The sequence below is a fragment of the Ailuropoda melanoleuca genome, chromosome 2 (assembly GCF_002007445.2).
Source record: "Ailuropoda melanoleuca isolate Jingjing chromosome 2, ASM200744v2, whole genome shotgun sequence".
Classification (NCBI taxonomy): domain Eukaryota; kingdom Metazoa; phylum Chordata; class Mammalia; order Carnivora; family Ursidae; genus Ailuropoda; species Ailuropoda melanoleuca.
In genome coordinates this window covers 108,230,341-108,253,568 of record NC_048219.1, presented here as the reverse complement: position 1 = coordinate 108,253,568, position 23,228 = coordinate 108,230,341, and the positions used below count along the sequence as shown (strand labels likewise).

Here is a 23,228-nt window from a genome sequence, read left to right as displayed (position 1 = left end):
AGGGGAGGGGGGTGGGGGAATGGGATAGACTGGTGATGGGTAGTAAGGAGGGCACATATTGCATGGCGCACAGGGTGTTATACGCAACTAATGAATCATCGAATTTTGCATCAGAAACCAGGGATGTACTGTATGGTGACTGACATAATATAATAAAAAAACATTAAAAAAAATACTATTTGCGAAAATAAGAGCAAACCTTTCCACTCTGACAGTTAGGTCCTCTGGAGGTCTCTGATTTGAACATCCACCAGGCTCCTGAGATGGACTGGCATGGCCCGAACTTTCTCCTCCTTAATTATTTAATAAAAAGAAATAAGAAGAATATTGTATTTAATGCCAATTTTTTTAAGGTATAAATGTTCCGGGTTACGTTTGTTAATCTTATAAAACATTACAAATTTTTCCTAACAATGTGAGAAGATAAGAAATGAGTGGATTGGGGCGCCTGGGTAGCTCAGTCGTTAAGCGTCTGCCTTTGGCTTAGGGCGTGATCCCAGCGTTCTGGGATAGAGCCACACATCAGGCTTCTCCAATGGGAGCCTGCTTCTTCCTCTCCCACTCCCCCTGCTTGTGTTCCCCTGCTTGCTGGCTGTCTCTCTCTCTGTCAAATAGATAAATAAAATCTTTAAAAAAACAAAAAAAAGAAAGAAATGAGTGGATTACTGGGGCACCTGGCTGGCTCAGTCACTTAGAGCCTGCGGTTCAGGGTTGTGAGTTTGAGCCCCACATTGGACGTAGAGGGGAAGGGAGGGGAAGGGAAGAGGAGAGGAGGGGAAGGGAAGAGGAGAGGAGGGGAGGGGAGGGGAGGGAAGGGAAGGGAAGGGAAGGGAAGAGAAGAAAGAGGGAGGGAGGGAGGGAAGGAGGGAAATGAACAATTACTAATTCTGGCATTTGGATCTGGATACTACAGTATATAAGTGGAAAATAAGGCAGTTACCCTGTTGAGGGCCACTAAAGTCAGGGTGAAAGGGAAAACATGAAGAAGTATTAATCTGGCAGGAGGGGAATGTAACAAAAGTAGAGTAAGCATGACTGACCATGGGCAGGCTTCACTCTACAGCATCGTTGGCCAATATCTATGCTGTCCAGTACAGTGGCCACAGTCATATGTAAAGTTCTAAAGGCAAAGTCTGATCCTGGGTATCACTCTAGACTTACACTGGCACAAGGGATCTGCTTTTGCAAACCAGAGTAATTCCTTAGAGAAGCTATTTGTATCTACACTAGTACTAGATGGCCCCCAACTCAGCTATGGTTTGCCTTACAGTTTTTTGACTCCATGATGGCGTAGAAGTGATACACATTCTAGAAACCATACTTCCAATTTTGATCTTTTCCTGGGCTACAGATATGCACTAAGACACTGTCCTGTGATAATGGACAGTGGCAGCTCTCAGTCAACCACAAAATCACAAGGACAAACAACTAACACACTTATATCATTCTGTACCCATAAACCATTCTGTTCTCACTTTCACTACAGTAGTCAATAAATTACATCAGAGAGTCAACACTTCATTATAAAACAGGCTTTGTGTTAGATGACTTCACCCAACTGTAGGCTACTGTAAGTGTTCTGAGCATGTTTAAGGTAGGCTAGACTAAGCTATGATGTTCAGTAGTTTAGGTGTACTAAATGCATTTCTTTTTTTTTTTTTTTTTAAAGATTTTATTTATTCGACAGAGATAGAGACAGCCAGCGAGAGAGGGAACACAAGCAGGGGGAGTGGGAGAGGAAGAAGCAGGCTCATAGCAGAGCCTGATGTGGGGCTCGATCCCATAACGCCAGGATCACGCCCTGAGCCGAAGGCAGACGCTTAACCGCTGTGCCACCCAGGTGCCCCACTAAATGCATTTCTGACTTACAATATTTTCAACTTAAATGGGTGTGTCAGGCTGTAACCCCGTCATAAATCAAAGAAGATCTGTATACTTTAAAAAAATTTCCTGGGGCGTCTGGGTGGTTCAGTCAGTTAAGCGTCTGACTCTTGATTTCAGCTCAAGTCATGATCTCCCGGTCATGAGACTGAGCCCTGTGTCAGGATCTTTACTCAGCGCAAAGACTGTTTGTCCTTCTCCCTCTGCTCCTCCCCTGCTTGTGCACTCACTCTCTCTCTCTCAAAAAAAAATAAGTAAATAAAATCTTAAAAAAAAAATTTCCTGAAGGCCAGAATTTTCTCCTTGCCCTGTAGAGAATAGCCACGTTCTGGTACTTCCCTTTAGAACCTCTGCCATTTTCTTCCTTACCACTCGCGACTAACTTGATTCTTACATTTTTGATCTTTGAAGGAGCAAGGACTATGAAGCAACAAAATCTGGATTCAAATCCTGTTCTATTACTTTAGTAAATTACTTAATCTGGGTCTTATCTATAAAATGGCAACAGTAACTTCACAGAGTCGTTCTGTTGATGTACGTTAATTCAAATAAAATGCTTAGACTTTTACTAAGATAACACAAAGTAAGTGCTTCATCTATTACAGTGGTGGTGGAAATATGAGAATTACTAAGTAGAGCTGATTATGCACATCTATTCCTACCTCTGCATTCAGAGGCATCACCTAGGTTGTCTGAAATCAGCCACAGCAGGAGTGTTTACACCTTGGAAATTACCAAATACTGCCAATAAGGGCTCCCCCAACCCCCCACCAGAGCCTCTTCTTAAATATTTACTGGCACATCACTAAAAGCAACCTTTGAATAAGAAGTGGTAACCACTAGCATCTGGTGTGTGTTTAATAGGAAACAAATCAATTTCTTTAGTAAATAAAATGCATGCCAAGGACATTCATATCTTAATATAGCAAAAAACAGAACTTTGGAAGATAACTTGTAGACAGTTGAAAAAAAAAAAAGTGCCGAACAACAATACAGTTAGATGGATCTATGACTAAAAACAAAGAAAAATGGATAGATGTCATATACTGTAAGATTTCCAATGGCATGGCAGAGTTTCTTTGGCATTTTGTAAATGACTTAAAAGTATAGAATACACACTTATAACTTTATGCATGAAACAGCTTATATTAGCAGTCATATTTAACAGGTAATTAATGAATGAAAAGTTCCAATGTTTCCAAAAAAACATTAAGCTAAACAACTGATAAACATCCAAACATAATGAAAATTTATTAGAAGTTCTAACTTTAGGTTTAAAAACATAACTGGATAATTAGGCATAATATATCTCCACTTACAAAGCAGTCTTGCCAAAAAAAAATATATAATGAACCTAAATCTGATCAAGCCTGTAATTTTAACTACCAACTTAGAAAAATATTTACATAATACCATAAGAATGCGGCAAAGTCCAGGTGGAGGGGAAGATGGAGGTGAAGTAGGAGGACCCTAGGCTGGCCTCATCCCACAAATACAAACAGGTAACTATGAAATTATCCTAAATACTCCAGTAATCGGCCTGAAGACCGGCAGAACATACTCCACAACTAAATGCAAAAAAGAAGTCACATCGAAGAATGTACGAAATGCAGACACACTTTGTAGGAAAAACGAATCATGGATGTTGAGGTGGAGAGAGGACTGTGGTTGTGGAGAAGGGTGAGAAACAGACAAGATAGGGGAGTGCAAAGGGAAGACGAACCCCCATAGCAACCAGCTTGGAAAGCAAGAGGGCCCAAATTTCATGAGTTCTTCTAACAAGCAGGGCTTAAAGCCTGGAGTTTTAAAGGTCAGTGTGCTTGGCTCTGGGAAAGCTACGAGGAAACTGGGGTTGCTCTTCGAGAAAAGGCAGAGCAAACAGCCCACAGATATGCAACATGGAAATAGTGATCTAAAGAGTGCCTGGAGCACATAGTGGAGAGGTTAGTTGCTCATCTCAGATTGTGTCCCCAGGGAGGCAGCATTGACAGAGAGACCCCTCCAGAAACAAAGGAACTGGCCAGCACCACTGACCTCCCTCACTACTCAGCATAAACACAGCCACCAGCGGGAAACAGCACAGCACCCACACTTGCTACCTAACTTGCTTACCACAAGCCCTGCCACCCTGCCCCCTCATGCTCTGGAAAAACTACCCTTCCCAGTCACATTTGCCTCAGTCCTGGCACGGTGAACACCCTTTCCTGAAAGACCTGCCCAACTCCCTGCTCACATCACATCTCCCAGCCCCAGAGTATAGTGAGGACTCAATTATGGCAGCAGTGGTGACAGGTCTCATTTCACAAGCAGACGAGGGCACAGCTAGTTAAAACTCACCACTTTCAGGCCAGGAACCAAACACTGTCCACAAACGACAAAGAGACAAAGAGAGCATCTGCAGACAACTGGCCTGAAGCATAAAGCAGTCAGGTCACAACAGAGTGCACAAAGCACACATTGGACACACTCCCAGAAACACAGACCCTGGGGAACAGAGGACGCTACACTGCAGAGCACTACAGGACCTCTTCTTCATGAAACCATTACCCTCAAGAACAGGAGACGTAGCAGACTTTCCTAACACACAGAAACAGGCACAGAGACTTACACAAAATGTGAAGACAGAGGAACTTGTCCCAAATAAAAGAATAGGACGAGGCCACAGCCAGAGATCTAAGCAAAACAGATATCAGTAACATGACTGATGGAGAATTTAAAGCAATGATCATAAGGATACTCACAGGACTTGAGAAAAGAAGAGAGGACATCATTGACCATTAACACAGAAATAAGAAATAACACAGCAGAGGGGTGCCTGGGTGGCTCGGTCAGTTAGGCAGCTACCTTCAGCTCAGGTCATGATCTCAGAGTCCTGGGATCAAGCCCTGCCTCGAGCTCCCTGCACAGCAAGGAGTCTGCTTCTCCCTCTGCCACTCCCCCTCACTCATGCATGCATGCATGCTCTCTCTCTAATAAATAAAATCTTTAAAAAAAAGAAAGAAAGAACATAGCAGAGATAAATGGCTCGATAAACAAAAGAAGAAACACACTTGATGGAATGAACAGCATGCTGGAAGAAGCAGAGGAATGAATTAATAACCTAGGAGACAAGAGTAATGGAAAGTAATCAAACCGAACAAAAGCAAGAAAAAAGAATTATGCAAAACGAGAATAGACTTAGGGAACTCAATGACACCATCAAACATAAAATTCGTATTACAGGGGTCCCAGAAGAAGGAGAGAGAGAAAAGGGGGCAGAGAATTTATGTGAAGAAATAATAGCTGAAAATGTCCCAAATCTGGGGAAGGAAACAGATCTCCAGATACAGGAAGCACAGAGAACCCTCAACAAAATCAATAAAAGCAGATCCACATGAAGACACATTGCAATTAAAATGGCAAAATGCAGTAAAAGAGAAAAAATATTAAGGGGTGCCTGTCTGGCTCAATCAGTGGAGTGTGTAACTCTTGATCTCAGGGTTGTAGGTTTGAGCCCCACATTGGGTACAGAGATTACTCAAAAATAAAATCTTAAAAGAAGAAAAGAAAAGAAAAAATATTAAGCATCAAGACAAAAGAAGACAGTTACATACAAAGGAAACACCATATGGCGATCTGGGCATTTTTCACCAGAAACATTCCAAGCCAGAAAGGAGTGACATGATATATTCAAAGTGCTGAAAGGGAAAAACCTGCAGCTAGGAATACTCTATCCAGCAAGGCTATCATTCAGAAAGAGGAGTTTTTCAGACAAACAAAAACTCAAGGAGCTCATGACTGCTACACCAGCCCTGCAAGTAACATTAAAGGGAACTCTGAGTGGAAAGGAAAGTCCAAAAATGACAGTATGAAGGTAGGAAACACAAAAGTAGTAAAAATGAATATTTATGTAAAAAAATCAGTCAAGGAGTTCACAAAATAAAATGAGGCAAAATATAACACCAAATACCTGAAACACGGGGAGGAAAATTGGTTCAAACTTAACCACCATCAACTTTAAAACAGACTACAGATATATACAGATATATACAGAAGATCTTATGTACAAAGCTAATGAAAATCACCAATCAAAAACCACTAAATACGCAAAGAAAAAAAATAAAGAAATCCAAATATGTCACTGAAGAAAATCAGCAAACCATGAAAGAGAGAAAGACAAGAAAGGATCAGAGAAAATCTTCAGAAACAAACACAAAACAAGTAATAAACTGGCAATAAATACATATCTATCAATAATTACTTTGAATGTAAATGGACTAAAACCCCAATCAAAAGACAAAAGTGTGACAGAATGGATAAAAAAAATAAGACCCATCTATATGCTGCCTACAAGAGACTCAATTTAGACCTAAATACACTTGCACTGAAAATGAGGGGATAGGGTGCCTGAGTGGCTCAGTTGGTTAAGCATGCCTTCAGCTCAGGTCATGATTCCGGAGTCCTGAGACTGAGCCCCACATGGGGCTCCCTGCTCAACAGGGAGTCTGCTTCTCCCTCTCCTTCTGCCCCTCCCCCTGCTCATGCTCTCTCTCTCTTTCAAATAAATAAAATCTTAAAAAAAAAAAAAGTGAGGAGATGAAGAAACATTTATCATGCAAATGGATGTCAAAATAAAGCTAGAGTACCAATACTTATATTAGAAAAAACAGACTTTAAAACAAAGACTATAATGACACAAAGAAGGACACTATATAATAATAAATGGGACAATCCAATAAGAAAATATAGTAATTACAAATATTCATGTACCCAACATGGAAGTACTCAAATACATAAAACAGTTAATAATAAACATAAAGGAACTAATCAATAATAATACAATAATAGTAGAGGACTTGAACACCCCAATTATATCTTTGGACAGATCATCTAAACAGAATATCAACAAGGAAACAATGGCTTTGAATGACACACTGAACCAGGTGGATTTTTTTTCTTTCAAGATATTTATTTAAATGCAAATTAATTAACATATAGTGTAATATTAGTTTCAGGGGTAGAATTTAGTGATTCATCACCTGCATATAATACCCAGTGCTCATTACAACAAGTGCCCATCACCCATTTAATCCATCCCCCCATCCACTTCCCCTCCAGCAACCCTCAGTTTGTTCTCTATAGTTAAGAGTCTTCTATGGTTTGCCTCCCTCTCTGTTTTTATCTTATTTTTCCTTCCCTTCCCCTAAGTTCATCTGTTTTGTTACTTAAATTCCACATATGAGTGAAATCATATGGTATTTGTCTTTCTCTTACTTCACTTAGCATAACACACTATAGTTCCATCCATGTCATTGCAAATGGCAAGATTTCATTCTTTTTTTTTTTTTTTTTAAAGATTTTATTTATTTATTTGACAGAGATAGAGACAGCCAGTGAGAGAGGGAACACAAGCAGGGGGAGTGGGAGAGGAAGAAGCAGGCTCATAGCAGAGGAGCCTGACGTGGGGCTCGATCCCATAACGCCGGGATCACGCCCTGAGCCAAAGGCAGACGCTTAACCGCTGTGCCACCCAGGCGCCCCAAGATTTCATTCTTTTTAATGGCTGAATAAGATTCCAGTGTGTGTGTGTGTGTGTATGCCACACATCCATTCATCCATCAACAGACATTTGGGCTCTTTCCATATTTTGGCTACTGTGGGTAGTGCTGCTATGGAGGTTCCTCAAAAAGTAAAAAACAGACCTACCCTATGACCCAGCAATTGCACTACTAAGTATTTATCCAAAGAATACAAAAACAGTGATTCAAAGGGGCACACACACCCAATGAACCAAATGGATTTAACAGATATATCAAGAACATTCCATCCTAAAGCAGCATGACACACATTCTTTTGAAACATTCTCTAAAAGAGATCACATTATTAGGCCACAAAACAATACTCAACAAATTCAAAAACACTTAAGTCATACTGTGCATCTTGTCTGACCATAGCACTATGAAACTAGAAGTCAACCACAAGAAAAAATCTGGAAAGACCACAAATACATGGAGGTTAAATAATACGCTACTGAACAATGAATGGGTCAAACCAGGAAATACAAGAAGAAATAAAAAGCACAGAGAAACAACTCAAAATGTAAACACAATAGGGGCGCCTGGGTGGCACAGCGGTTGGGCGTGTGCCTTCGGCTCAGGGCGTGATCCCGGCGTTGTGGGATCGAGCCCCACATCAGGCTCCTCCGCTATGAGCCTGCTTCTTCCTCTCCCACTCCCCCTGCTTGTGTTCCCTCTCTCGCTGGCTGTCTCTCTCTCTGTCAAATAAATAAAATAAAGTCTTTAAAAAAAAAAAAATGTAAACACAATACTTCAAAACCTTTAGGATGCAGCAAAAGCAGTATTAAGAGGAATATTTATAGCAATACAAGCCTACCCAGAGAAGCAAGAAAAATCTCAAACAACCTAACCTTATACATAAAAGAGCAAAAAAAGAAAAACCAACAAAACCTAAAACCAGCAGAAAGAAGGAAATAATACAAAGCAGAAATAAGTGAAATCAAAACTAAAGAACATTAGAACAGATCAATGAAATCAGGAGCTGTTTTTTGGGGGAAAAAAATCAGTAAAACTGATTAACCTCTAGTGAGACATAACAAGAAAAAAAGAGAAAGGACTCAAATACATAGAAATCAACAAAGTGAGAGAAGAGAAATAACAACCAATGCCACAGAAATGCAAACAACTGTAAGAGAATATTGTAATAAAATATATGCCAACAAACTGAACAACCCAGAAGAAATGGATAAATACCTAGAACCATATAAACTACCAAAACAGAAACCAGAAGGAAAGAGAAAATTTGAACAGACCAACTACCAACAAAGAAACTGAATCAGTAATCAAAACACTCCCAAGAAACAAAAAGTCCAGGACCAGATGGCTTAACAGCCAAATTCTACCAAACATTTAAAGAAGAGTTAATACCTATTCTTCTCAAACAATTCCAAAAACTAGAAAAGGAAAGAAAACTTCCAAATATATTCCATGAGGCTAGCATTACCCTGATACCAAAACCAAATAGACAACAAACAAAAAGAAAACTACACGCCAATATCTCTGATGAACACATATGCAAATATCCCCAACAAAATACTACTAAACTGAATCCAACAATACATTAAAAAAAAAAAATCGGGGCGCCTGGGTGGCACAGCGGTTAAGCGTCTGCCTTCAGCTCAGGGCGTGATCCCATCGGTATGGGATCGAGCCCCACATCAGGCTCCTCCTCTATGAGCCTGCTTCTTCCTCTCCCACTCCCCCTGCTTGTGTTCCCTCTCTCGCTGGCTGTCTCTATCTCTGTCAAATAAATAAATAAAATCTTAAAAAAAAAAAAAATCATTCACCATGGAGTGCCTGGCTCAGCTGGCAGAGCATGTGACTCTTTATCTCAAGCTCCACGTGGGGGTACAGTTTACTTAAAGAAATAAAAAATAAAGAGAAATCATTCACCACAATCAAATGGGATTTATTCATGGGTTCCAAGGGGGCTCAACATTCACATATCAATCAACGTGATATACCACATCAATATAGAGAAAGGGTAAGAACCACATAATCATTTCAATAGAGAAAAAGCATATGACAAAGTACAACGTCCATTTATGACAAAAAGCCTCAACAAAGTAAGTCTAGAGAGAACATACCTCAACATAATAAAGGCCATATATACATAAAACTCACAGCTAATATCATCCTCAATGGGGAAAAAGCTTTTCCCCTAAGGTCAGGAACAAAATAAGGATGGCCACTGTCACCACTTTAATTCAACACAGTATTGGAAGTCCTAGCCTAGGCAATGAGACAACAAAAAGAAATAAAAGGCATCCAAAACATCAAGGAAGAAGTAAAACTTTCACTATTTACAGATGACATGATATTAAATAGAGAAAACCCAAAAGACTCCACCAAAAAACTACTAGAACTGATAAATGAATTCAGTAAAGTTGCAGGTAACAAAACCACTGCACAGAAATCTGTTACATTTCTATGCACTAATGAAGCAGCAGAAAGAGAAATTAGGAACATAATCCCATATCCATCTAGACCAAAAATAATTAAGATACCTAGGAATAAACCCAAAGAGGTGAAAGATCAGTACTCTGAAAACTATAAAACACTGATGAAAGAAAGTGAAGAGACACAGAGAAATGGAAAGATATGCTATGCCCACGGACTGAAAGAACAAATATTATTAAAATGTCTACACTACCGGGGCACCTGGCTGGCTCAGTTGGTTGGGCGACTGCCTTTTGGCTCAGGTCATGGTCTCAGGGTCCTGGGATTGAGCTCCATATCAGGCTCCTTGCTCAGCAGGGAGCCTGCTTCTCCCTCTGCCCATGCCTGCTTATACTCTGTCAAATGAATAAGTAAAATCTTAACCAAAAAAAAAAAAAAAAAAAAAAAAAAAAAAAAAGTCTATACTACCCAAAGTAATGTATACATTTAATACAGTCTCTATCAAAATACCAATTGCATTTTTCAAAGAACTAGAACAAACAATCCTAAAATTTGTATGGAACTACAAAAAAGCCCCAAATAGCCAAAGCAATTGTGAAAAACAAAATTGGAGGCATCACAATTATGTACTCCAAATTATATCACAGAGCAGTAGTAATCAAAACACTATAGTACTGACACAAAAATACACATAGATCAACAGAACACAAAAGAAAACCAAAAATAAAGCTACAACTTATATGGTCAATTAATCTTCCACAGAGCAGGAAAAAATATGCAATGGGAAAAAGAATCTTCACCAAAAGGTGCTGGGAAAACTGGACAGCTACACGCAAAAGAATGAAACTGGGCCACTTTCTTACACCATACACAAAAATAAACTCAAAATGGATTGAAGACCCAAATGTGAGACTTGAAACCATAAAAATCCTAGAAGAGAGAACAGGCAGTAGTTCTTCTAACATCAACTGTAACAACATCTTTCTATATGTGTGTTCCAAGGCAAGGGAAACAAAAGCAAAAACTACTGGGACTACTCTGCATAGCAAAGTAAACAATCAACAAAATTAAAAGGCAACCTCTGGAATGGAAGAAGGTATTTGCAAAATGACATATCTGATAAAGGGTTAATAACAAAAATACATAAAAAAACAAAAATTCAACACCAATGGGGCAACTGGCTGGCTCACTTGGTGGAGCACAAGACTCTTAATCTTGGGGTTGTGAGTTTGTGCCCCACACTGGGTATGGAGATTACTTAAAAATAAAACCTTAGGGGTGCTGGGGTAGTTCAGTCAGTTGGGCATCCAACTCTTGATTTCAGCTTGGGTCATGGTCTCAGGGTCATCGGGTCCAGGCCTGCATTGGACTCTGTGCTCAGCGGGGAGTCTGCTTGTCCCTCTCCCTCTCCCTCCCCCCCTCCCCCCACTCACATGTACTCTTTAATACACAGAAATCTTAAAAAAAAAAAATCTAAAAACCTCAACACCCCCAAAATGAATAATCCAATTAAAAAACGGGCAGAAGATATGAACAGACATTTCTCCAAAGAAGACATCCAAATGGCCAACACGTACATGAAAAGATGCTCATCATCACTTATTAGGGAAATGTAAATCAAAACTAGACTGTGGTATCACCTCACAGCTGTCAGAATGGCTAAAATAAAAAAGAAGTGTTGAAGAGGATACAGAGAAAGGGAAACCCTCTTGTACTATTGATGGGAATGCAAACTGGTGCAGCCACTCTGAAAAACAGTATGAAGGTTTCTTGAAAAGTTAAAAATAGAACTATCCTATGATCCAGCAATCGCACCACTGGGTATTTACTCAAAGAACACTAATTCAAAGGCATACATGTAACCCTATGTTTATAGCAGCATTATTTGTAATAGCCAAATTATGGAAACAGTTCAACGTCCACTGGCTGATGAATGGATAAAGAAGATGTGGTGTGTATATATATATATATATACAATGGAATATTATTCAGCCGTTTAAAAATGGAATCTTGCTATTTGCAACTGCATGGATAGAGCTAGAGAGTATAATGCTAAGTAAAGTAAGTCAGTCAGAGAATGACAAATACGGAATGATTTCACTCATATGGGGAATTTAAGAAACAAAACAAATGAGCAAAGGGAGAAAAAAGAGACACAAACCAAGAAACAGACTTTTTTTTTTTTTAAAGATTTTATTTATTATTTATTCAACAGAGCCAGAGACAGCCAGCAAGAGGGAACACAAGTAGGGGGAGTGGGAGAGGAAGAAGCAGGCTTCCAGCAGAGGAGCCTGACGTGGGGCTCAACCCCACAACGCCGGGACCACGCCCCAAGCTGAAGGCAGACGCCCAACCGCTGTGCCACCCAGGGGCCCCAAGAAACAGACTCTTAACTGTAGAGAACTGATGGTTACCAGAAGGGAGGTAGATGGGTGGGGGGATGGATGAAATAGGTGATGGGGATTAAGGACTACATTTGTGATGAGCACTGCATGATTAAAATAAAAACTTTAAAAAAGAATGCAGTAAAATCAAGACTGTAGGAAGCTACAGAAAAAAAAAACCAGTGAGAATGGGAATCTATTTATGAAATGAAAAATAAGACTCAAAAAAAAAAAAAAAAAAAAAAAGAAAGAAAAAGGAAAGACTCATCAAGCAATAATAATATACTGGACTCCAAATAAACAAAAATTTAGTGTAATGTAAATATTGCCCACATAATTAATGATTAAAAGGAATAACTATTCAGGGGCGCCTGGGTGGCGCAGTCGTTAAGCGTCTGCCTTTGGCTCAGGGCGTGATCCCGGCGTTCTGGGATCGAGCCCCATCAGGCTCTTCCGCTATGAGCCTGCTTCTTCCTCTCCCACTCCCCTTGCTTGTGTTCCCTCTCTCGCTGGCTGTCAAATAAATAAAAATCTTTTAAAAAAAAAAAAAAAAAAGGAATAACTATTCAACTTTCTAGGTTTCTTAAGGGATACCGATTTGTGGGTTTGGTTTTTTTTTTTTTAAAGTTCTCATCTTTTAGGAGCACCTGCATGGCTCAGTCAGTTAAGTGACTGACTTTTGATCTCAGCTCAGATCTTGATCTCAGGGTCATGAGTTCAAGCCCCAAGTTGAGCTACAAAGAGCTACAAAAACCTGAGATTAGAGCTTCTACTCACACTTCAGGTAAGACAGAGTTTAAGTTAAAGTAAGTTAAGGGCCTACTGAAACAAAAGCATCAACACAGTTTGCAGGAATATAACAGTCTCCAGAGTGTCTACAACAATGTACAAGATAAAATCCAAAATTTCTTGACACACGATCCAACAGGAAAATGCGACCCATTCTCAGGGAAAAAGACCAAAAAAAGGGCAATCCTGAGATGACCTAGAACCACTGTAACTCAATGAGGTAAAGGAACATGAAATGAATTAAAAGATAAATTGAATAAAATGTTGGTAAAGGGTACTCAGGGACTGAGTATAACTACTGTAAATTTCTGTGAGTCAAACTATTTCAAAATAAAAAGTTAGCAGAGGAAGAGGAGACGGAAAGAATAAGAAAATCCAGAATCATTTTACTTGCAAAATGGTACAGCCACTTAGGAAGACAGCTTTGTGGCTTCTTACAAAACTAAACATATCCTTAGCACACAATCCATCAATCATGACCTTGGTATTTACCCAAAAGAAAGTAAAAAAAAAAAAACAAAACTTAACGTTCACACAGAAACCTGCACACAGATGCTTACAGCAGCTTTATTCGTAACTGCCAAAACTTGGAAGAAACCAAGATGTCCCTTCAGTAGGTGAATGGATTAATAAACTGTAGGGCATCTAGACAATGGAATATTACTCAGCTTTACAAAGAAATGAAAAGACACAAGGGAACCTTAAATGCCTATTACTAAGTGAAAGAAGCCAATCTGAAAAGACTACTATACGACATTCTGGAAAAGGCAAAAACTATGGAGACAGTAAAAAGATCAGTAAGGACGAATAGGCAGAGCACTTTGATCTATACTGATACTATAATGATGGATAGATGTCATTATATATTTGTCCAAACTCATAGAATGTACAAGACCAAGAGAAAACTCTCATGTAAACTATGGACTTTGCCTGATTATAATGTGTCAAAGGTGGATTCATTTATTTGAAACAAATGTACTACTTTGGCGGAGGATGTAGACAGTGGCACAGGAGGTATACAGAAATCTGTACCTTCCTCTTAATTTTGTTGTGAACCTAGAACCGCTCTAAAAAAAGTCTGTTGGGTGGCTCAGTCGGTTAAGCATCCAATTCTTGATTTTGGCTCAGGTCATGATCTCAGGGTCTTGAGATCAAGCGCACATTGGGCTCCACACTGAGCATGGAGACTGCTTAAGGTACACTCTCCCTCTTCCCCTCCCCCCACCTGCGCAAGTTCTCGCTCTCTAAAAAAATAAAAAAAGTTTTAAAGTCTATTAAAAAATGGTTAACTTTAAAAAAGTATAAATATATTACCAAATTTTATCTAAAATAAAAATTCACTAGGGACATCTGGCTGACTCAGTCAATAGAGAATATGACTCTTGATCTCAGGGTTTTAAGTCTGAGTCCCACAATGGACATAGAGATTACTTAAAAATAAAAATCTTAAAATAAAATAACAGTTCACTAGATGGGCTTAAGAGCAGAAAGAGATGATAAAAAAAAGTCCGTGAACTTATAGATCAACAAGATTTATCCAATCTAAAGAAAAGAGAAGAAAAAAATGAACCTGTGGGATAATATCAAGAAGGCTAACATACATATAATTATTTTCAGCAAGGTAAGAGAAAAATATTTGAATAATGGCTCCAAATTCCCCAAATTTAGTGAAAGTCATACATTTATAGATTTAAAAAGCTCAGCAAACCCCAAGCAGAATAAACACAAAGAAAAGCACACCTAGGCATAATATGGTCAAACTGATGAAAACCAAAGAGAAAATCCTAAATGCAGAGAGAAAAACAATATATTCCATATATGGGGAAATACTGCTACCAAAAGAAACTACTTATCAGAAAACTATGGAGACCAGAAGATCCTTAAAGGGTTGAAAAATAACTGTAAACGCCAAATTTTGTATCCAGTAAAAATACCTTCTAGAATGAAGATAAAACAGACACTTTTATTTTTCAGAGACAAGGAGAAGTATTTTGCCAAAAGACCTGTACAACCAGAAATGCTAAGAAAGGGGCACCTGGGTGGCTAAGTCAGTTAAATGTCTGACTCTCGGTTTCAGCTCAGGTCATATTCTCAAGGGTCATGTACTCGGCTCCACACCCAGCAGGGAGTCTGCTTGAAAATTCTCTCCCTCTGCTCCTCCCTCCACTCGGGCATGCCCTCTCTCTCTCAAATAAATAAATAAATAAATAAATCTTTAAAAAAAGAAAACAAAAGAAAAGAAAAGCTAGGGGAAATTTTTCAGGCTGAAAGAAAATGATACCAGAGGGGCGCCTGGGTGGCACAGCCGTTAAGCGTCTGCCTTTGAAGCTAAGGGCGTGATCCCGGCATTATGGGATCGAGCCCCACATCAGGCTCCTCTGCTACGAGCCTGCTTCTTCCTCTCCCACTCCCCCTGCTTGTGTTCCCTCTCTCGCTGTCTGTCTTTATCTCTGTCAAATAAATAAATAAAATCTTTAAAAAAAAAAAAAAAAGAAAAAAAGAAAATGATACCAGAGGAAAACATATTCAAAAGGGAATGAAGAATTTGGCAATGATAAATAACCAGGTAAATGTAAAAGGTAAGTATCTTGCTACACAGCTGAATGGGCTACATTCACTATAGCATCCCTAGTTCTGTATGCATCCAGAATTTGAGTGATCTGTAGATGTAAAACCTCAAAATGAGACTACTAAAGAGGGGACCTGGCAGCTATTCTTCCAATATTCAAAACCTGTTCTGTGTAACTTCATAAGTAGCACTAAAGTTAATGAGAAATTACAGGGCATCAAATTTCACCTCAATACAAAGAAGAGTTTTTCTAAAAACTAGGACTTTGACAATAGGCTTCCTTGTAAGGTAATGAGCTTCCTGTCATCAAACAGAGGCTTGATAATTATCTATCTGGGATGCTAGAGCAGGATTATCTTTTAGGATACTAATCTACTAAATTCTTGATTTATCTAACTCTATGTTGCCCAATACAAAGATATATTACACCAAGAAACTCTGAACACAATCCCTAATACATAGTATAAATTTTCTCTTTTGCCTTTTTCTATGAACCCCTCTGCAGTCACATCTTATTTCCACAGTTTTACAGTTATCTTTTAATTCTAATTTCTAAGAATGCAAATACTATTTTTTAACTGTGTATGGTATCTTATAGGTTATAAAAACAATTCCAAATATATTAGTTCATTTGGACCTTTCAAAATCCTCTGGCCAGAAAGATATTTATAAAATTGTTAAGTGTCGTGACAGTACCTGAACTACAGCACAGTAAAAGAAATTATAGATCAACTATTCTGGACTGTTGCCTATTTGGATTTGAAAGGCATAGTCACTGACTTTATCCTCTTCTGCCACTATATGACCAACACCTGTATTTAGGACAACCCTTAAATTTTAAGTTAAATGAATGTGACAGAGGAGAAACACATATTTTTATTTTTAAGGATATTAATCCCTGGCCTTTAAAACAAAGTGATGGAGTACTTCTACTATAAACAAAAGGGTACACTAAAAATTACCTGTTGCAGAATCTGACTTTCTATCAGAAGTGGGTGATGTCTCACAAAGCTCCACATTTCTGGACTGAGAGTTTTCAGAAGTGTTGTTTGGTTCACATGAGGTGGGTGGAGACAAGACTGAACTTTCTGACCGGCTGCCATTTGCCACTGATGTTTCACCTTTTAATGAGTGCATCTAGGGAGAAAACACACTGGACTTTAATGAACAGGTAAGAATCTAAACCTACTTGGCAGATGAGGCCAAAGTATAAGTCAATTGTTTCTACAGGAGGGAAAAGTACTAAACTTTCTAAGTAGATGAATCTAAACTGTGCAATCCTCAATATGGCATAATCACATTGTGGAATTCAACTACAATGTAACGAGCATAAAAAGATTTTCAAAACACACTGATTTTCCTTCAAATTAGAATTCAAGAAAAAAAGTTTCAAGCTATCTTAGCCATCTGCCCAAAGAGGATGCTAATGAGAAACTGACTAAATTCCTTAAAATGTGTCAAGCAGTACAGTTTGGGATCTTAATGTGCAACCTCTCTCTTGCAACAAAGTAATGGTGATGTGTATTAGTAGTTGAGTGAGGGAGAAAAGAAGGGATAGTAAGAAGTCACTCATTAGGGTCAGGTATTTATAACTTCACAGTGCTATTTTCAAAACCAATCCAGGAAAATAGTATTTACTACCTTTTAAGTTTAATGGCATGGCAGGTTCCTGATTATACAGAGCAGCTCCAAAAATATTCCAATGTCTGACACTGAAGTTTCTGACACACTATTTTCTCATGTTTATAACAAAGAAATTCTGTTCCTTCTCACCTGCCGGACTTTATGAATTCTGGTAACAAGTTCATCTGCAGAAACACTTCCTGCTATTACTTCCAAGGGAATTCCACTGTCTCCAATAAAGAAACTGGATGGAACACACACTACGGGATCTGTACAATTTAATTAAGTCTAACAACTCACGAAAAACAAGGGGATAATTTTATGAAATATTATTAATAACAAAACAAACCTTTGTGAATTTCACAATGTTATCAGCTAACATGTTTACCAAATAATTTCAACTACCTTATCATTATGGTTGTCATGCATGTGATAGATTAACTGATTTATGATTTATTTGTATTGTATAACTGAGTGGAGAACATCCACTAAATTCCCCTCTATTGTAACTTTTACATCTATCTTGCCTCTTGACAACTTCTAACATTCCAACCAAACTGCTCCATATTGCTTTCCAGATATTGACAATAAAAAAACCCACGATCCCCTGTGCTACAATGTATTATCTCAAAGGACACTTAGTAGCATAAAGTTTCCATAAACAAGAATGTAAGAGTTCCTAAATAAAAATGAATAATTTCAAAATGTCATGAATTAACCAAAAGGCAGGCAAATCCTCAAGCAAAATATGTATCAAACCAATTCCTTATTGAAAGGATACAGATTTGTGAAAATTGTAGGCAGGCTTCACTGTAAAACAAAATCAAACAGAAAATTACTAGATGCATGCATTTCTCAAACACTCTGTTTTTATAAAACTGAACCAATTAAAATGATTTTTCTGAAAGTACTAGTTCCTTTCGTAGTCATCAGTTGGAAGGAGAAAAGTGCAATTCTTATTTTACAGACCTTTTTTGGTTTGTTTTATAATGTTCAGATTAGAGAGCTACTTGCTCTTGCAACCCACAAACTGGTGGTTGGATCTGGTGACTAAAAATCAAGTTAGTATCTGCCATGTTGCTTCCTTAGCAGCAAGTATACCTGAATACAATATCTTGTAACAAGAGTTTATTAATGCTTATGATTTACTTGTGCAAATAATACAGTACTTTGTAATAACAAATGATTCAAAACATTGCTAATTAAACAATCATAAAAAAAGATACAAAAAAGTATATCAAAATGCTACCACTTTTGTAAAAAAAAAGGGAGGAAAATAAACAGGAACGTAAGAAAGAGGACAAAAATAAATTTTCTTGATTTGGTTACTCCAGAGAAGGGAACTGGGTTAGGGATAGGTGAAACTTTATATTGTGATACAAGTAAGAGATACTAATCAATGTAGATCAATAATACCAAGAATCAAATTAATATTTCCAAGAATTAGAAATCTGTTTCATTATCTGAGTAAAAACCACAATTATCATAAAAACATCTAAAAATAGTAAAGTATAAAGAAAAGAATTACCAAGAGACCTACCTTCCCAAAAATAACCAAAGTAAGCTTTTTTTTAATAAGATTTATTTATTTTGGGGATGGGGAAGGGCAAAGGAAGAGGACAGAATCTTCAAGCAGACTCCCTGCTAAGCACAGACCCAACGCAGGGCTCTACCCCAGGACCCTGAGATCATGACCTGAACTGAAATCAAGAGTGGGACCCTTAAATCCACTGAGCCACCCAGGCAGGTGCCCCACGATAGTAAACTTCTGATGCATTTCCTACCAGTCTATTTTCAATGCAGGCTATCTCCATAAATAAATACATATTACAATGTTCCCAGAACATTAGATAATTTCATAATTATCATATAATGAATAAAATTTACTTTTCATCATTTAAATACACATTAGATTCTATTAGCAGGAAGTCCATAATGAAACAAACAGCAACCATCACTATACACAGGTATCCCTGCAACTCCTTTTAGAAATTTGATTTTAAAAAAGAAAGAAAATAAATAAATAATTTTGTTTTTAAAAATGCTAGATACAGAGCGTGGAGCCTACTTAAGATTCTCTCTCTCCCTCTCCCTCTGCCCCTCCCTCCACCCCTCTTTTTCTTCCTCTCTTTCTCAAAAAAAAAAAAAATTGCTAGATACATCAGTCTGTATATAACCTCAAGAATTCTGATATTCTCATTTCTTCCACGTTTCCAATATACCCCTACATTTCTCCTGCATTACTGGTGCTTCTGGAAATAATGGACGATATAAATGACAGGATATAGATTAAAATGGTAAGATTCTTTTTTTTAAAGTATCAACAAATATACAGTTCAATAACTCCTGCTGTGAGGCAAACCACTATGATTTATGACATTTTTAATACTGAACATTTTTAATAAAAAATTTACAAACTGGGGTACCCGGCTGGCTCAATCAGAAGAGCATGTGACTCTGGATCTCAGGGTCATGAGTTTGAGCCCCACGTTGGGTGTAGAGATTACTTAAATAAAATTTAAAAAACAAAAACCTACAAACTTACAGGTAAATTGCTAAACACTTTAATCTTGACAGTAATTTTCAACCATCATTCACTCATTCCGATATTAACAGTATCAAAGGACAGGAATACCACTTCATAATAGCTAATGAATTAATGTTTCTAGGCACTGATCACTGATGCCTGCTGCTAACATCATAAAGCAAGACCACAGGTCATTATGTGCCTTCTAATGGAAGAATGGAAGACATACCACCATTTATGAAGTAGTCTTGATGGGAAAAAAAAAAAATCTAACCTGAATCGAACTGTCAATTTATAGGAAACAAGAGGACAAAGGAACAAACCAGGTAACAGTAACAGGGATGCAGTCAACAAAATCCATACTGTAGGAAACTAAAGAACGAATGACCTAGTTTCTCCAAAATATTAATTCTAAAGAAAAGAGAGAGAGGGGGGAATCCTACAGACTAAATGAGACTTGAGAGAGAGCAACACATCGCAACGTGTGGACCTTGATGGATCCTGAACCAAACAAACTATAATAAATTAAGACTACAACTGTGACATAGATGAGACAACTGAAAATGTGAATAGTAGCTGGATATTTGCTATTAAGAAACTATTACTAATTTTTGAAGTATTACAGTTATGTTAAAAAAATTAAGTTTTTCACGTACTAAATTTAGGTTAATGTTAAAAAGTATTTATCAATGAAGTTACATGATGACTGAGATTTGCCTCAAAATTATATGGGATGAGTGGAAATGGGTTGGGGTATAGATGAAACAAGACTAACTGTAAGTTGATAATTACCAAAGTAGTTGACAAGTACATGGGAGTTCATTGCACTATTCACTTACTTTTGTATATGTTTGAAATCTTCTACCAAAAAAAAAAACAAAAACCAAACAAACCATTTTTTGGGCGGGGGGCGGGAGAAGAAATGGAGACTTGTAGATATCAAGAACCATGAGGGACCTAAAAAAGTCCTTACTCCTATTGAATTAAACAGCTTCATTCCCAAAAATAGGATCCAAGAGTGGTCAACCTTTCAGACATAATCGATATATAATTTACAATTACTTCCAAGTTCTTAGAAGCTGAGGATCACAGTTCTTTTGCATTTCTGGTGCATGTCACATTGTTGCTTGGTGGACCAGCAGAACTTAAGTTTTTCAGGAAGATACCATGATGTATTTGGAAAATGACAATCAGAATTTAAGTCCCCAATATGCCTTAGAGAAAAATCAACATTCTTACAGTCTCACCATAAATCACAACAAAAGACAATGGTTATAATAATTTAAAAATTAACACTTATATAAGCAAACCTTTTGGTATCGATTTTAATAGCAACAAAACTGTCTGAAGATGCTTCTGTAACTTTCTCATCTTCCCAACTTGCAGCCATCTGTGTAGACTGCTCATCATCACCTGTAAAACATTTCAAAGATACTTATAAGGCCAATAACTGCCGATTCTTTTCCCTTGGAATACGGAATTTCAAATAAAATATAATTCCACAAACACTACAAATAAATTGGTATTTTCTACCAAGTCTGAAAACTCAAGTACTCCCATAAAATGAAAAGCATGATTATATGTACTGTTAACATTATAAAAAGTAAAGAAAAACAGCTCAGGCTGCTTTAAAAAAAAAAAAAAGATATAATGAAAAAGAATGAAGCTATCTAGATTTTACAAAACATTTTCTTAAAAAAGACAAGCAAATTATGAAGCAAATAGTATCACAATAATTGGAAGTCATAGTAGAAATGTACAGCGGCTATTCTGGCTTTTGTACATGTGATTTTAGGAAATAAATGCATAACACTCTTCCTTTATGTAGCACTTTTCTGTCGAGCTCAATGTCCCCACACCACAGCATCTCTCCCCATCACAATTTTGGACTTGCCTTTTATTATAGGTATGCTAATTTTAAAAGATATGCTAATCCAGGGGCTCCTGACTGGCTCAGTTGGTTAAGTGTCCACCCTTGATTTCCGCTCGGGTCATGATCTCAGGGTTTTGAGATCGAGACTTGAGATGGGCTCCACGCTCAGCAGGAGTCCACTTCTCTCTCTCTTCTTTTCCCTCTGCCCCTCCCCCTGCTCTCATGTGTGCATGTATGCTCTCTCTCTCTCTGTAAAATAAATAAATCTTAGAAAAAAAAGTTATGCTGATCCAAAAGTTATCTACGGTGATAGAATTCAGCATAGTGGCTACCTGGGTGGAGGTGCTACTGACTGGGAGAGAGCATGTAGGAGCCTTCTGGGGGTGGTGGAAATATTTATATCTTAACTGGATGAGAGTTACATGAGTGTGTTAATATATAAAAATTCATTGAGCTGCTCACTTAATATATTTCACTTAATATACTGTATGTCATACTTCAATGACAAAATCAAGATATTGCTTCCTTTTTAGACTTGTAATTTATGTCTAGACTTTGATATGACCTCTTATTGGTGGGCAGAAGGAAGCTTACCTGTGTAAGTCAATGAAAAATACTTCTGACGTTTAGCAGAGCTAAATGCTTTCTCAAAGGTGAACAACCTCTGCCAATTTACAGATTAAATAAGTTCTCAGGTCACATTTTTGTTTAACAAAAATGAGATAATTCTGTATCTATTCTTCCATAAGCCGTTTTCTTCTCATGTGTAGCCCCTTTTCCCTATTTAATCTACCCTCAGCCTTCCTCATCTCAGTTACCCATTTAAGGTAACTCCATCCCTTCCACTTTTAGGCCAAAAACTAGTTATCTTTGATTTCAGCTGACTCTATCTCCAAAATATACCCAGAATGTAACTATTTCTTACCACTTTCACTGCTACCACCCTGATTTAAGCTACCACATCTCACCCAGATGATTACAATAGCCTCCTAACTGTTCTCCCTGCTCAATCTAACCCCCCTTCCACTCCCGTGCCAATCAATATAGCTTTTACTGTATCTTTGAAATACCACAAATAAGTCTGAAAAATCATCCAGCACCTTGCTATTGCTGTAGCTGGACAACTTAGATCTTATTCATCAGCCTGTTGAACTCTTCCTTTTTCAGAAACACAGATACTATCCAAAAATTTTGATATCCTTGTTTTTAACTGTTGTGGCTTGCTAAATTAAAGCAGCTGAGTTTGATACAAGTCCAATGTCATTTCCTTCAAGAATTAACTCATCTTTCTGGACTTGAGACACTAAACAAACAATACTTGGCTTCATCTAAACGCCACAGATGTGTTTTTCACCCAAGAAATTCCAGACTTCAATAAGAGAACCATTCTCCTGAATAACAATGTTGATGGGGAAGTGACCAAAGACCTCATCTTGTAAGGGAAGCCTAGTGTAGCCCCCTTGATCACGTGGGGGTTTTTTTGGTTGTGTTTTGTTTTTTTTTTTTTTTTTTTTAGTCTCTACACCATCATGGGGCTCAAACTCATGAACCCAGGTCAAGAGTCACATACTCTATCAACTGAGCCAACCAGGAGCACCTCCTCCCCCAGATCATATACTGTACATGA

At 37.9% G+C, this 23,228-nt stretch overlaps 1 protein-coding gene across 1 annotated transcript in view; it reads right to left on the bottom strand.

The window, feature by feature from the left end:
- Positions 1-23,228, bottom strand: part of UBXN4 (UBX domain protein 4) — a 59,387-nt gene that overhangs the window by 30,493 nt on the left and 5,666 nt on the right. The window contains exons 2-6 of the mRNA XM_034654489.1: positions 21,039-21,141; positions 17,983-18,011; positions 17,352-17,470; positions 16,541-16,715; positions 200-293 (exon numbers count right to left, since the gene is read on the bottom strand). Of these exons, the coding sequence (XP_034510380.1) occupies positions 200-293; positions 16,541-16,715; positions 17,352-17,470; positions 17,983-18,011; positions 21,039-21,141 (520 nt within the window). The remainder of the gene's footprint in view (positions 1-199; positions 294-16,540; positions 16,716-17,351; positions 17,471-17,982; positions 18,012-21,038; positions 21,142-23,228) is intronic.